Raw genomic sequence first — 17,493 nt, 5'->3', positions numbered from 1 at the left:
TTGGCATTTTGTCAGACAGTTGATACAGCAGGCAAATGGAAGAATATCAGCATGTGTGGAGCTATTATGTAGGGCGTGCCACTCTGAGCCTACAACACTAAAGCCCTTGGTGTGGTTAACAATGCACAATTGGACAATCTCAAATGGGGCATTATATCATCCAATAACCTGGTTTAGATAAGAACTCATCTCTTCAGATCAGCTAGCTTGACCTCAGTGGGTTGATATGTCTGGGGTCCAGCTAGAGAGAGCAGGAGAGAGCAGGAGAGAGCAGGAGAGAGCAGGAGAGAGACGGGAGAGACAGGAGAGCAGGAGAGAGCGGGAGAGAGCAGGAGAGAGCAGGAGAGAGACGGGAGAGAGCAGGAGAGAGCAGGAGAGAGACGGGAGAGAGCAGGAGAGAGCAGGAGAGAGCAGGAGAGAGACGGGAGAGAGAAGGAGAGAGCAGGAGAGACGGGAGAGAGCAGGAGAGAGCAGGAGAGAGACGGGAGAGAGCAGGAGAGAGAGCAGGAGAGAGCAGGAGAGAGCAGGAGAGAGCGGGAGAGAGCGGGAGAGAGACGGGAGAGAGCAGGAGAGAGCAGGAGAGAGAGCAGGAGAGAGAGCAGGAGAGAGAGCAGGAGAGAGCAGGAGAGAGAGCAGGAGAGAGCAGGAGAGAGAGCAGGAGAGAGACGGGAGAGAGCAGGAGAGAGCAGGAGAGAGAGCAGGAGAGAGCAGGAGAGAGAGCAGGAGAGAGAGCAGGAGAGAGAGCAGGAGAGAGAGCGAGAGAGCAGGAGAGAGAGCAGGAGAGAGAGCAGGAGAGAGCAGGAGAGAGAGCAGGAGAGAGAGCAGGAGAGAGCAGGAGAGAGCAGGAGAGAGAGCAGGAGAGAGACGGGAGAGAGCAGGAGAGAGCAGGAGAGAGAGCAGGAGAGAGAGCAGGAGAGAGAGCAGGAGAGAGAGCAGGAGAGAGACGGGAGAGAGCAGGAGAGAGCAGGAGAGAGAGCAGGAGAGAGAGCAGGAGAGAGAGCAGGAGAGAGACGGGAGAGAGCGGGAGAGAGCGGGAGAGAGACGGGAGAGAGCAGGAGAGAGCAGGAGAGAGCAGGAGAGAGCAGGGGAGAGCAGGAGAGAGCAGGAGAGAGCAGGAGAGAGCAGGAGAGACCCACCCGGGGCTGATATGAGGAGGTGGCGGTGGGAGGAGGCTTGCTGGTCCTCAGACTGCTGTAGCTCCTCTGATCCTGGTACAGTCCAGTCTGAGGGACACGGCCACACACAATGAGACACAGCAGAACCTCCAGTGTGCACACGTCTCTAACCCTAACACTAACCCCGCCCTAACCCTAACCCTAACCCCGCCCTAACCCCGCGTCTCTAACCCTAACCCTAACCCCACGTCTCTAACCCTAACCCTAACCCCCGCGTCTCTGTGGTCAACATGTTAAGAGCCCCCCCTAACCCTACCCCCCCCCCCCAACCATAACCCCTACCACCCCCCCAACCCTAACTCCCCCACCTAACCCCCCCCCTCCCCACAACCCCTAACCCCCCCCAACCCAACCCTAACCCCCCCCAACCTCTGACCCCCCAACCCAACCCCTACCCCCCCAAACCCTAACTCCCCCCTAACCCAACCCCTACCGCCCCCCCCCCCAAAACCTAATCCTACCCCCCCTCCCCCCCCAGCACAGTCACTGACCAGCAGGTCCTTCCTGGAGGCGCTGGTCACCGGGGTCTTCTTGATCCCATGCAGGTCGTTGTAAACAGAACTCTGTCCGTCGCACAACCACACAGGAACATGACTCAGAACACACACGGCTCGGTGACTACACACACAATACACACAGCATGAGGCTCTGTGACTACACACACAATACACACAGCATGAGGCTCTGTGACTACACACACAATACACACAGCATGAGGCTCTGTGACTACACACACAATACACACAGCATGAGGCTCTGTGACTACACACACAATACACACAGCATGAGGCTCTGACTACACACACAATACACACAGCATGAGGCTCGGTGACTACACACACAATACACACAGCATGAGGCTCGGTGACTACACACACAATACACACAGCATGAGGCTCGGTGACTACACACACAATACACACAGCATGAGGCTCTGTGACTACACACACAATACACACAGCATGAGGCTCTGTGACTACACACACAATACACACAGCATGAGGCTCTGTGACTACACACACAATACACACAGCATGAGGCTCTGTGACTACACACACAATACACACAGCATGAGGCTCTGTGACTACACACACAATACACACAGCATGAGGCTCTGACTACACACACAATACACACAGCATGAGGCTCGGTGACTACACACACAATACACACAGCATGAGGCTCTGTGACTACACACACAATACACACAGCATGAGGCTCTGTGACTACACACACAACACACACAGCATGAGGCTCTGTGACTACACACACAATACACACAGCATGAGGCTCTGACTACACACACAATACACACAGCATGAGGCTCTGTGACTACACACACAACACACACAGCATGAGGCTCTGTGACTACACATAGGAGTTAGTTAGTGAGAGTTAATCCAGGCACTCCTGAAAGTCATGGAGGAAGGATGCATGTATATAAACACCTTCATTAGGCCCATGTTAAGCTCTGACTAACACCGTCAAACGGTCCAAACATGCTGGCTTTTTAAATGACTCAGCCACTATAATAAAAGCTTTTTAATATATCCTTCCGCAATGACTGAGGAGTGCCTGGATTACCAGGGCCGTTTAGAGCTGCCTGGATTACCAGGGCCGTTTAGAGCTGCCTGGATTACCAGCTCTGCTCTTCCATGAGTGACTGTTGATTATATGAGCTGGACTCTGCTCTACTTTTATTAGTGTTCTCCTTGTATTATTCATGCTGGTCTATTGTTTATTGGTCTATTGTGCTTCATTTTATTGGTATATTGGCTTAATTTTATCTCGAGCTTCATCAAACTATTCACTACAAAAATCCCCTTTGAATCTGAGCACACCTGAAGTTCCTATAGACCTGAGCACACCTGAAGTTCCTATAGACCTGAGCACACCTGAAGTTCCTATAGACCTGAGCACACCTGAAGTTCCTATAGAACTGAGCACACCTGAAGTTCCTATAGACCTGAGCACACCTGAAGGTCCTATAGAACTGAGCACACCTGAAGTTCCTATAGAACTGAGCACACCTGAAGTTCCTATAGAACTGAGCACACCTGAAGTTCCTATAGAACTGAGCTCACCTGAAGTTCCTATAGACCTGAGCTCACCTGAAGGTCCTATAGACCTGAGCACACCTGAAGGTCCTATAGAACTGAGCACACCTGAAGTTCCTATAGACCTAAGCACACCTGAAGTTCCTATAGACCTGAGCACACCTGAAGTTCCTATAGACCTGAGCACACCTGAAGTTCCTATAGACCTGAGCACACCTGAGATCACCTGAGATCTATAGTCCTGTAGAAACAAGCAGCCTTTTCAACAGTGTGAACTGTTAAAACTACAAATTCTTCCTGTGTGACATCACTTCCCTGTCCTCTTCATCCTGAAACTATGTCACTTCCTTTTTCACATTATAAACTATCGCTCTCATTCCCCAGTCACTCACTCTTGCTTGGATTCACTTCCTGTGCTCGAGTCCGAATTTGCAAATCGTAACATAGAATAAACTTATTGTCTTTGTTTGAAACCAGCTTGACCGACCACTTGCGTGCTCTTATTTTTTAAACCAAGTTAAAAAATACTTTCATAACAGTCCCGTTAGTCTATGAGTGTTCATGCTCATCACACCAGTGGCGACATACGGTAGAGCGGGAGCTCTTGAGGGAGGCGCTACTGTTCTTGAGGGAGGAGCTACTGTTCCTGAGGGCGGAGCTACTGTTCCTGAGGGCGGAGCTACTGTTCCTGAGGGCGGAGCTACCAGCGAGGCCATCGGACTGAGGAGGAAACAGGATCATAAGAGATCAAATACCCAGAGGGCCGTGCGCTGAGGATAAGGGTGTGAATTAGTTATGAGAACAGCACTTCAAGACAAAGTTAATAAACCTGAGACATAATTTGGTACATTTTCATAGGAACATGCCAAGACATCTAACCTATTAAGTTCTCTATTTTCACCTTCATCTTACAGTATCAGTCACAGCTGGTAGGGCTCTTTCATAGTGAGATGCCAGTGATGTCATAGAACATAGAATAAGCTCAGCCTTGGAAAGACCAGCCAGTTACTGAGTCCTCCTGACACTCTGCTCTACATGTCTACATGTTTACAACAAACATGCATTCTTCATATTCCTGTCCCCAAACAGCCATGCCACGGTCCCTCCCACCCCAGAAACACACACACACACCCCAGAAACACACACACACACCCCAGAAACACACACACAGCCCAGAAACACACACACAGCCATGCCACGGTCCCTCCCCCCCCAGAAACACACACACAGCCATGCCACGGTCCCTCCCCCCCCAGAAACACACACAGCCATGCCACGGTCCCTCCCCCCCCAGAAACACACACACACACCCCAGAAACACACACACACCCCAGAAACACACACACAGCCATGCCACGGTCCCTCCCCCCCCAGAAACACACACAGCCATGCCACGGTCCCTCCCACCCCAGAAACACACACACACACCCCAGAAACACACACACACACCCCAGAAACACACACACAGCCCAGAAACACACACACAGCCATGCCACGGTCCCTCCCCCCCCAGAAACACACACAGCCATGCCACGGTCCCTCCCCCCCCAGAAACACACACACACACCCCAGAAACACACACACACCCCAGAAACACACACACAGCCATGCCACGGTCCCTCCCCCCCCAGAAACACACACAGCCATGCCACGGTCACTCCCACCCCAGAAACACACACACAGCCATGCCACGGTCCCTCCCACCCCAGAAACACACACACACACCCCAGAAACACACACACACAGCCATGCCACGGTCCCTCCCACCCCAGAAACACACACAGCCATGCCACGGTCCCTCCCACCCCAGAAACACACACACACACCCCAGAAACACACACACAGCCACGCCACGGTCCCTCCCACCCCAGAAACACACACACACACACCCCAGAAACACACACACAGCCATGCCACGGTCCCTCCCACCCCAGAAACACACACATGCTGGCTGCACACGTACGCTCAGGTCTCCCCTACGAGAGCTGCTGGCCCGGCTGCCCAGGTCCCGCAGGGAGGCGGACGACTTCAGAACCAGAACACACATCACAGCACAGTTACTCACACAGCACTGGAGGATATAGTACATTAACACACATCTACCCAGCTAGGAAACGCTCTTAACCAGACCAACACACATCTACCCAGCTAAGAGATGCTCTTAACCAGACCAACACAGTTACTCACCCAGGATATAGTACATTAACACACATCTACCCAGCCAGGAAACGCTCGTAACCAGACCAACAGTTACTCACACAGCACTGGAGGATATAACACACTAACACACATCTACCCAACTAGGAGATGCTCTTAACCAGACCAACACACATCTACCCAGCTAGGAAACGCTCTTAACCAGACCAACACACATCTACCCAGCTAGGAGATGCTCTTAACCAGACCAACACACATCTACCCAGCTAGGAGATGCTCTTAACCAGACCAACACACATCTACCCAGCTAGGAGATGCTCTTAACCAGACCAACACACATCTACCCAGCAAGGAAACGCTCTTAACCAGACCAACACACATCTACCCAGCTAGGAGATGCTCTTAACCAGACCAATCGTTTCACACATCAGCCTTTTTGATCTCTATTAATAGTCAAACCATTTTTTTTTTGTAAGTATCTTGTCCATAACTCAGTTGTGTACCGACCCTATAGCTTCCACTGCTACGGACCGACACTGCGTCATCAGCCAGGCCCTGCTGAAGAGAAGAGACGCAGGAGACAGAACCCAGTCAGCACAGAACACAGTCAGAACAGAACCCAATCAACACAGAACACAGTCAGCACAGAACACAGTCAGAACAGAACCCATTCATCACAGAACACAGTCAGAACAGAACCCATTCAGCACAGAACACAGTCAGAACAGAACCCATTCATCACAGAACCCATTCAGAACAGAACCCATTCAGCACAGAACACAGTCAGAACAGAACCCATTCAGCACAGAACCCAGTCAGCACAGAACACAGTCAGCACAGAACCCATTCAGCACAGAACACAGTCAGCACAGAACCCATTCAGCACAGAACACAGTCAGAACAGAACCCATTCAGCACAGAACCCATTCAGCACAGAACCCAGTCAGCACAGAACACAGTCAGCACAGAACCCATTCAGCACAGAACACAGTCAGCACAGAACACAGTCAGAACAGAACACAGTCAGAACAGAACCCATTCAGTACAGAACACAGTCAGAACAGAACCCATTCAACACAGAACCCATTCAACACAGAACCCATTCAACACAGAACCTATTCAACACAGAACCCATTCAGCAGGTCAAGAGAAATGAAAGCAGAGATGATAAAGAGTTGGAGCAGTGAAGAGGGATACAGACCCGACGATGGCTGCTGGACCTGCTGGTACCACCAGAACCAGACTGCCGGGCCTTGTCTGCATCCGCCTGGAGATGGAGGGGGAGGAGAGGATGGGAAGGAGGAGGGGGAGGGATGGAGGAGGGGGAGGAGGGGAAGGGGGATGGATGGAGATTGAGGAGGAGGAGTAGGGAGAGAAGGGGGAGGAAGGAAGGAAGGAAGCCAGGGGAGGATGATCCACTAGGACCCGACAGACACTGCGCAGCGTCACACTCACTATCATGCTCAACCAATCAACAAGCCTTCAACCAGCTATGCAGTCTGACCAGGGGTTAGTCCAACGCAAGGACACCTGGACACATGCTAAGGAATCACGCCTCAAAATCCATGCTATCATTCATGTGAGGAATTAGGCTGACTAATTACATTGCACAGGTTACTGTACACGCAAGATACATGTGTTTATAGCGCAATATGGAACATACTGTAAATTCCATGCAACAGTAACTCCTTGATAATTCAACTGATAAGTCACCGTTCAAACACACACTTTCCACCTACCTAAACACGGCAGAAGGCCAAAGCCAACTGCACAACCACACAGTCCCAGATTAAGGTGTCTCCAAAACAAATACACTACATTGACATATTTCTGTGGTGAGGCAAGATGCAGTTCAGTGAGGGAACTCCACACCTAGGACCAGGCCAGAGACACACAACACACAAGGCTAGTGGGTCAGTGAGGAGAGGGGGGTCCAGGCCAGAGACACACAACACACAGGGCTAGTGGGTCAGTGAGGAGAGGGGGTCCAGGCCCACCTAGGACCAGGCCAGAGACACACAACACACAGGGCTAGTGGGTCAGTGAGGAGAGGGGGTCCAGGCCCACCTAGGACCAGGCCAGAGACACACAACACACAGGGCTAGTGGGTCAGTGAGGAGAGGGGGTCCAGGCCCACCTAGGACCAGGCCAGAGACACACAACACACAGGGCTAGTGGGTCAGTGAGGAGAGGGGGGTCCAGGCCAGAGACACACAACACACAGGGCTAGTGGGTCAGTGAGGAGAGGGGGTCCAGGCCCACCTAGGACCAGGCCAGAGACACACAACACACAGGGCTAGTGGGTCAGTGAGGAGAGGGGGTCCAGGCCCATCTAGGACCAGGCCAGAGACACACAACACACAGGGCTAGTGGGTCAGTGAGGAGAGGGGGTCCAGGCACACCTAGGACCAGGCCAGAGACACACAACACACAGGGCTAGTGGGTCAGTGAGGAGAGGGGGTCCAAGCCTCCAGGCCTGGCCGGACTACTGTACCATCCACTGATGAATCTGCCCCCATTTCCTGTTGGACGAGTGGTGAGATAGCTGGACATGACAAGGAGGGAAGGGAGGGAGGGAGTGCCAGAGAGAACGAGAACACGCACACACACGCACGCACACACACACACACACACACACACACACACACACACACGCACACACACACACACGCACACGCCTCTTATCAAAGATCTCTCTGTGACACGAGGCCGGTAGGTACATAGGGAAAGGCGTGTAGTGATAAGTCGTGCAGCCAGACTGAGAGGAGAACATTCCTCCATGTTCTCAGGGAGCTGTTCTAAGGAGAACATTCCCTCATGTTCTCGGGGAGCTGCTCAGCGTCAGAGCTGGTCCAGAGCCTTGGGTACTAAACCATCACAGGACCATGTAAACATGAATATATATTATTACTATACCGGCTCACCAGAGGCGCAATATCCTCTTCCAGACCCTCATATCAATACAGAAAAATTAAATAACAATTAAGCACAAGGAAATATACAGAACAAGAGTGAATAGACGGATAGATAATTAATGAATTTAAGATGAATGAATGATTTAAGATGTTCTTCAATTTCCTCCTCCCTCAGGATCACCTCCAGGGAGGGGATGATGGGAGTTGTATTTCAGCTGTTTTTACATTTTCAGTAAATCATGTATTTACCCAGCTCTGGGCTGCATGATGAGGTCCTGACCCACCCAGCTCTGGGCTACATGAGGTCCTGACCCACCCAGCTCTGGGCTGCATGATGAGGTCCTGACCCACCCAGCTCTGGGCTACATGAGGTCCTGACCCCCCAGCCCTGGGCTGCATGATGAGGTCCTGACCCCCCAGCCCTGGGCTACATGATGAGGTCCTGACCCAATACCAGCTATGGGCTGCATGATGAGGTCCTGACCCACCCAGCTCTGGGCTGCATGATGAGGTCCTGACCCACCCAGCATGATGAGGTCCTGACCCAATACCAGCCCTGGGCTGCATGATGAGGTCCTGACCCAATACCAGCTCTGGGCTGCATGATGAGGTCCTGACCCAATACCAGCTCTGGGCTGCATGATGTTGATCTGTGAACACGCAGCTCTAGTATAGATACTGAGGAACAGTCCCCCACGACAGATGTCCTGAGCTGGAGAACTCGTGTGCGTGTGTCGTGTCCTTTAGTGTGTGGTGTCCTTTAGTGGGGCGTTTATAAGCATGTGTACCTCTTTCTGCTAGCGTTGGGTGTTTATAAACGTGTGTTGGGTGTTTATAAACGTGTGTTGGGTGTTTATAAACGTGTTGGGTGTTTATAAACGTGTGTTGGGTGTTTATAAACGTGTGTTGGGTGTTTATAAGCGTGTGTTGGGTGTTTATAAGCGTGTGTTGGGTGATTATAAACATGTGTTGGGTGTTTATGGGCGTGTGTACTGTACCTCTTTCTGCTGGCGCTCCAGCTCTCTCATCCTGATGTCCCGGGCCTCTGCCCGCGCCGCCCTCTTCGCCGCTAGCCTGGCCTCCGCCTGTGGGACGACAACAACAACAACAACACACGGTCGTCAGGTGCGGATGCCAACGGGCAGGTGGCATCGTCTGGGGACACGCCCAGCGCGCGAGGAACAAACGCACCCGCAGGACAACACAGAACAGAGACGCGCCGCACAATGGAACCATTATCCTCCTGAAGCCTCGCAGGGAACCATCTTTGTGCACAGGAGGAAGAATGGAGCAGTTTAGAGGCCATTGTTCGTGTGATCCAGGGGGAGCTGTGGGTTTAAACACCTTCCTAAACATGGGAGTGACCAATCAGGTGGAGGGACCATGGGAGTGACCAATCAAGTGGAGGGACCAGAGGGAGTGACCAATCAAGTGGAGGGACCATGGGAGTGACCAATCAAGTGGAGGGACCAGAGGGAGTGACCAATCAAGTGGAGGGACCAGAGGGGCTTCATATCTGAGGAGAGAGGTGGGGAAGGTGTGGGTCTGAAGGAAACAATGATAATGATACAAACAACCTGAGATCATGGCTGACACAGACCCATGGAGCGATCGATCGATCAACTTTATTGATCCCCTGAGGGGACATCACACACGTGAGCGCCATCCGCACCGCTCTGCTGTTGCCGTGTAAACGATACGCAAAACAAATCAACCAATCAGAAATAAATGTTTGACCCAGGGGTGGGGGTGAGTGACCCGCGGTCAGTCCAGTGGTCCGGCGAGACAGAGGGCTACTGTGCTGCTTCGCCTGGTCCACCAGCTCTCCAATGACTCCCAGCTCTCTAATCCACCCTGGAGGGAGTGCCTGGACGCCACATCGCCAGCAGCATGTGCTAACCATCAGTTTGGGGAGGGCTAATTTAAGGCCCTCAGAAGGGGGAAATGTCAGTGGTGAACAAACATAGTGACAAAGAGGAATCAGGCAGCGTAAACGACCCTAAGCTTCGAGCGGGTCCCGGTAGTGTGGTGGTGCTGTTCTGGATACTCATTACACTTCCCCGTCTTTCAGGTGCGGGCGGTGGCTGGTAACCATCACTGGGGGGTAGAGCCAGACCAGCCCGGTGCCTAAATAAGGGTTAGAACTACATGACACAGCCAGTAAATCAACTACAACCTAAACATAACATGGAAAAGGAGCGACATGGAAAAGTAAATGGTACAACACACCCCGTGATCCAAAACGCTTCAGCCTCTGAGAGTTCCAGCGTTCAATAAGTGGACAAATATTATGATGGATCCCCAATAGAGCTGGAGTATTAAATGTGGGCTAATACAGCACAGCGCTCCGGCAGCAGAGGCTAATTTAAGCAGGACACACCTCCCCCAACACACCCTTAGTAAGACTACACACACACTCTCTCTCTCTCTCGCCGCGCACACACACACGTGCACACACATGCGCGCACACGCACACACACACACACACACACACACACACACACACACACACAGACCTCCTGTTCACCCCCCAGCTCTTGACAGCGAGTCAAAACAGAAGAACTATGAACAATAGCTCCCATCACATTTCTAAAGCGATACGGCATTTTATCACCAGCAGAAAGCTGCTGGGAGCGTCCGCGCTGTAAACACAATCTCCCTGCTAACAAACAGGACACATTCCAGCGCTGCTTATCAGAGACGCCAGAAGAGGCTCTGCCTGCCCGGTCCTTCTCTCCACAGAGCAGGACAACACAGCAAACATCCCAGCAATGTGGGCTATTCTCCTGATTGAATGTCTCTAGGCTGTCACAGGCTGGGCTTCTCAACCCACATCTGTCACAAGTCATCACCATCCTTCATCTGGGGGTTGTCACTGGTCACTCACTCTCAATAGTCTGCAGACTCATGTTTCCATGTGTGGCCTGTCAGTATTGTGTCTCTTTATTGGTTGATCCTTTAGAAGAAGCACCGTCCATAACAGCTTAACTTCAATCATGACAATTAACACAATGTCTGATAGGATTGTGATAGGATTAGAACAGCGACACTGAGGAAGGCTTTGCATGGCTTTTGCAGCGGATCAGAGGAAGAATCGTGGGTGCATGACATCCCTACGCACACACACACACACACACACACACACACACACACACACGCACACACACACACACACACACAGCCGCTCCCTGTGCTCTGCACCTGTCGAGCGGTCTGACAGGATGACCTGCTCTGCACAGCAGCACAGCTGAGCTCTGTCTCCGTCTATCTATAGCTCCCCCCCCCCCCCCCCCCCGGCCCCACAGGGCCCACGTCATGAGATCCGGCCCCAGCAGCGTCAGGGGACCGGGGGGGAGAGACCGGGGGGGAGAGAGAGACCGGGGGGGGGGGAGACCCGGGGGGAGAGACCCAGGGGGAGAGAGAGACCGGGGGGTAACCTGAGCATGAGAACTGCACAATCATACACAACTCATCTCCTGGACGCTGATTATTAATAGACGTTACGTCTAATTACCTCTGCAACACACACACACACACACACACACACACACACACACACACACACACACACACACACACACACACACACACACACACACACACACACACACACACACACACACACACACACACACACACACACACACACACACACACACACACACACACAGAGGAATCATGGCTGAAAACCCAACAGCCTCTTCAACAAGATCAGTTCTCGTCAGATCAAGTTCGTTCAAACACCCCCGACAACAAACTGCAAAGCAGTGAGATGTGTTGCAACAGTCATAAACCCTGACCCTGTGTTCTACTGTATAAGCACCTGTCGATAAACTGTCTGATAGCCAGGCTCAACAATGTCTTTCACTTTTCTTTTCAAAATCTTTTTATTGAGTTTCAGCATTGCAAGTCAGCAATAATAACAGGAAAACACAAAATACAATCAGAATTGAACCCCACAGGGAGCTAGGTACGGCCAGGTACATGTCAAGTACACATCAAACAAGGATAAAGGTAAATGGCCGATATAAAGGCAATACAGTTAAGAGAACAAAAACAATGTCTTTCACTTTTGTGAGTGTTTAGCCTACTGTACGATAAATGTATTCATGTTAAATGACATATCTTTAAGGCCTGCCTCGTTACACTAATCATGGAAAGAGGAGACTATGTTTATCTATGTAGCCACAGAGGCCGTTTCAGCCAATGAGGCCAGTGCCCTGGTGAAGCTGGCAGCACGTGTCATGTTTACAAAGCAGCGGTCGCTGAAGCGTTACTCACTTATTGACAGCGGTAGTGATGTCCCCCCTCTGTCAGGCTACTGGCCCAGGGATACTCTGTTTCATAACTGTTCCACACCACCAGGCTCTCTAGCAGTACAGCTAGGACACTATTCCCCAGCGAGGCAAAGAAACGGCCTGGACTATGAACTAGGAGAGCCCCACCCACACACTAACGCCCAATGTGTATCAATGACAAAGTGAGTGAGTTAACTCTGTCTTGATCAGACATGGCCGTGATGTCCCTTGGATCCTGATCGTTTCCAGTCAGACTCAGTCACCGAATGCTTGGCTGGAGTCAGATCTGCGAGCAGGCCGCCGGCATTTAGAGTGACGATCTGCTCAGTAATGCAAGTGGTCTCCAAAATGGAGTGGTGATCGTGCGGGCTCAGATTCCCAGAATCCCTCTCAGCAGAGCGCTGGGCCAAGACTAGACAGACAGACAGGCAGGCAGGCAGGCAGGCTCTCTCAGCCAGCCGGGAGGGGACCGTGGCCGGGAGGGGACCGTGGCCGGGAGGGGACCGTGGCCTGAGCCCGAGGGTGGCCGCTGTGCTCTGGAGCTTACTCTGGGAGGGGGTGGGGGGTGACAGGTTGGAGGTGGCCTCCTATACCCTGCTAGCTGCCTGTCTTGAGTGACTCTACCTCCGTGAGCGTGCCTCATTCACTCCAGAAATACTGTGATTCATTTAGGACTGGCTGGGTCAGATGACTCATGTTTCTATGACAGGCTTCCATGACTATAAAGAGAGAAAATGCAGCCTTGTGTCCAGTGCCATGAGTCTCTATACACTCCACACTACAGAGAGCTCACACACCGCTGGATCAAAGACTATCAATCAATCAATCAATCAAAGCTTTATTTGTATAGCGCATTTCATACCCAGAGGCAACACAATGCGCTTATATACTGAGATGAACCTGGTCTAAAGTTCACTTTCACTTCTAGAGCAAGAAATCAGTTGTTTAGATGTAGTCATGTAGGTCTTTGGAAAATGTTTTTCCTTTGTTGTGTGATACAATACATTAGCTGCATAAAGTGAACTAAAACAGAAGCTTCTCTTCTGCGAATAGTCTTAAGCAGAACCAAAGGGGTAGGTCTATGTTCTTTGGCTCATTGGGAGCAGCGCAGGAATGACACCAGTGTGGTGGAGAAGATGGAATAATGTGGTCAGGACGAGTCCCTACAGGCCCGCCTGCCGCCCCGACAACACTTTTTTCCCCCCTTTTTCAGTAAATCCCTCCGAGTCCGTCCCTCTGCAGCCCAGACAGCTGTCTGCTCGCTGGAGCACAGGCAGGATGTGACTGGTGGAACCTGCGTATCCACATAACAAGCCCATCACAAACACAAGCAGAGCTGTGTGAACATGTGTGAGTGCCTCAGAGGGCTCTGAGCTGGAGGTGATCAGCCCTCTACATGCGCACTGAGCCCCACGCTTACAGAAATACAATCAACATGTCGTTTAGGGTCACTGTCTTTACAGGTTCTGATTTCTGATCTGAATTTGGAAGATGCAGGTCAAAGCGTGTGTGTGTGTGTGGGGGGGGAGGGGGGGCAGTGGGGGGTCTCTAGGACGAATGGGCAGAGTGGTGTGGTGAGTTAGCTTACAGAGTGTTGGGGTGAGTTAGCTTACCTCCCGAGCAATGCTACTCAAAGCCTCATCTTCTGCGGAGAACCTGTCCTTGAGAGGGGCGCGTTTCCTCCCCGGTCCTGGGGTCCCCATGTCTGCAGACCGACCGCTACTCAACACACACACACACACACACACACACACACACACACACACACACGCAAGGAGAGAGATCAACACACACACACACACGCAAGGAAAGAGATCAACACAACACACACACAAGGAGAGAGATCAACACACACACACACACGCAAGGAAAGAGATCAACACACACACACACACGCAAGGAAAGAGATCAACACACACACACACACACGCAAGGAAAGAGATCAACACACACACACACGCAAGGAAAGAGATCAACACACACACACACGCAAGGAAAGAGATCAACACACACACACACGCAACGAAAGAGATCAACACACACACACACGCAACGAAAGAGATCAACACAACAGTTGGCAGAAATCAGAAAACAAAAAGACTAGCGAGTGATTTTCTCTCATGCTGTCGTTAAGGAACAACCGACCCTAAACCACTTTTTAATGTGTAGAAAAGACAGATTCCATTCAGGTTTTGCTTGGACCATATAGGGGCGCTGATGTAATATTCATTATCTGCTCCATGACTAAGAGTTGATGTCCTGACCAGATACATTGCATTCCAACAAGCATGCTGGTATCATGATCAGCCAGTCACTGATGTCTGGCTCCTAAAAGACAGCAGGATTAACACTTGTGGCTGACACAGACCAGCTGTTAAAACTCACTTACTGACAGGCAAGCCATACAGTCTGAGATACCAGCAAAATATCAGATACAAGACAAAATACCCGACAAGTTCCTTTGAGGAACACAGCCAATTCTGTCTAAATATACACGTTTATATTTTTACTTGACTGACACGTTTTCACGGTTGATCTATAGAACTAGCTGCTATTGGTTGAAGATGGTTCAAAGTTAGATTTGGAAGACATAAATCTTATGACCCAACACTGGGTTAGACTGGAACTACCTTTCATATAGTCAGCTCTCATTCAAACACACTTTGGTCTAAAATGTGTTTCTGTTCTCATTCTAGTGGGTTTGCTCCCTAAATAGGTCCTCAAACGTGGAATAGGCAGAGCTGGTAGCAGGGAAGGGTTCAAGCCCAATAGGCAGAGCTGGTAGCAGGGAAGGCTCAAGCCCAACCCAGTGATGATGATGACGAAGCCGAGGCTTCACTTTTCTCTTTTCTCACTGGAAGGTGAATCAACTAAGCTTTCTAAAGAACTGGAAGGTGAATCAACTAAGCTATCTAAAGAACTAGAAGGTGAATCAACTAAGCTATCTAAAGAACTGGAAGGTGAATCAACTAAGCTATCTAAAGAACTGGAAGGTGAATCAACTAAGCTATCTAAAGAACTGGAAGGTGAATCAACTAAGCTATCTAAAGAACTGGAAGGTGAATCAACTAAGCTATCTAAAGAACTGGAAGGTGAATCAACTAAGCTATCTAAAGAACTGGAAGGTGAATCAACTAAGCTATCTAAAGAACTGGAAGGTGAATCAACTAAGCTATCTAAAGAACTGGAAGGTGAATCAACTAAGCTATCTAAAGAACTGGAAGGTGAATCAACTAAGCTATCTAAAGAACTAGAAGGTGAATCAACTAAGCTATCTAAAGAACTAGAAGGTGAATCAACTAAGCTATCTAAAGAACTAGAAGGTGAATCAACTAAGCTATCTAAAGAACTGGAAGGTGAATCAACTAAGCTATCTAAAGAACTGGAAGGTGAATCAACTAAGCTATCTAAAGAACTGGAAGGTGAATCAACTAAGCTATCTAAAGAACTGGAAGGTGAATCAACTAAGCTATCTAAAGAACTGGAAGGTGAATCAACTAAGCTTTCTAAAGAACTGGAAGGTGAATCAACTAAGCTTTCTAAAGAACTGGAAGGTGAATCAACTAAGCTTTCTAAAGAACTGGAAGGTGAATCAACTAAGCTATCTAAAGAACTGGAAGGTGAATCAACTAAGCTTTCTAAAGCCCGCTGGCTTCGACAAATTGCTGTCTGATGTTCTCTAACAATAACGAACCAGCTCCTTCTGGTTAGTTCGCTACTTAACCCGCTATAAGGTTAGTTAGCACGGGTAAAACAACGCTAGACTGATGAACATAAGGTCAGAAAACGCCCTGAATTAGATCCCGCTTGCCTTGCACTTGGATCGGGTCGAAGGTGGCTTGCTGGCTTCCATCATATAGTCACCTAGTTAGACTATTATCTAACAACACTAGTCTGACATGTTCCTCTTTTACCTCACGAATCAGCTCGATAAGGATATTCAAGTGTACTTCGCATGTATGAAACCTAGCTTAGCTACCTAGTTCTAGTGAGCTAGCAGGCTAGCGCTAGCTCACGTTCTCAGTGGCCGGGTGAGGTCTTACCCTGGTTTGGGATCAAACACACACGAAGTTTATTCCAGAAACGTCCTTTCCAGTGAATGACCCGGTAACACCGAGCTTCAGAAGGCAGGTCCCGGTGAACCAGCTCGTCCCTGTGGAGGTAGAGGGCTGAAGGCAGGTCCTCTTCTAGCCGGTGAACCAGCTCGCGCTAGCAGGACTCCCTCTGTGTGACAGCACCAACTGACACTCTCCTCACGTCACGCTCCCACAGAAACGTCTCCTCGAAGCTTCAAACTGACCTCGATATTTCCATGTGATCTGTTCTTTTCTTGTTTAGATTACAAGTATAGATTCGTTCATTTTCGTCTAAAGACCGGTAGAAGGTATTTTTTTCCTCCAACTTCACAACTGGTGGTTGGTTTTTCCACCCCTCTCTCCTTCTCCCTGTCCAGCCACGGCCAGTGTCTCTTTACCCACTTTTCCCCTGGAGTCAAGTGAATAGGGAGAACGATTCTTTCCAGTGAACCGAATCAGTTTGTATTGAGTGAAGTGAATAGGGAGAACGATTCTTCCCAGTGAACCGAATCAGTTTGTATTGAGTGAACTGAATAGGGAGAACGATTCTTTCCAATGAACCGAATCAGTTTGTATTGAGTGAAGTGAATAGGGAGAACGATTCTTTCCAGTGAACCGAATCAGTTTGTATTGAGTGAAGTGAATAGGGAGAACGATTCTTTCCAGTGAACCGAATCAGTTTGTATTGAGGGAAGTGAATAGGGAGAACGATTCTTTCCAGTGAACCGAATCCGTTTGTATTGAGTGAAGTGAATAGGGAGAACGATTCTTTCAAGTGAACCGAATCAGTTTTAAAACGATTCAAATATTTGATT

General features: G+C 50.2%; 1 protein-coding gene across 2 annotated transcripts in view; it reads right to left on the bottom strand.

The window, feature by feature from the left end:
- The window catches only part of lrrfip2 (leucine rich repeat (in FLII) interacting protein 2), a 32,031-nt gene extending 15,276 nt beyond the window's left edge, over positions 1-16,755 (bottom strand). For both annotated transcript variants that reach the window (XM_084456551.1, XM_084456552.1), the window contains exons 1-3: positions 16,646-16,755; positions 14,216-14,321; positions 9,303-9,389 (exon numbers count right to left, since the gene is read on the bottom strand). In XM_084456551.1, the coding sequence (XP_084312677.1) occupies positions 9,303-9,389; positions 14,216-14,305 (177 nt within the window). In that variant the 5' untranslated portion in view covers positions 14,306-14,321; positions 16,646-16,755. The remainder of the gene's footprint in view (positions 1-9,302; positions 9,390-14,215; positions 14,322-16,645) is intronic.
- Positions 16,756-17,493: the final 738 nt, after the last annotated feature.

This window comes from Borostomias antarcticus (assembly GCF_949987555.1).
Source record: "Borostomias antarcticus genome assembly, chromosome: 2".
Lineage (NCBI taxonomy): Eukaryota > Metazoa > Chordata > Actinopteri > Stomiiformes > Stomiidae > Borostomias > Borostomias antarcticus.
Note: the sequence above shows the minus strand (reverse complement) of the source record. Positions and strands in the feature narration are given on the sequence as shown.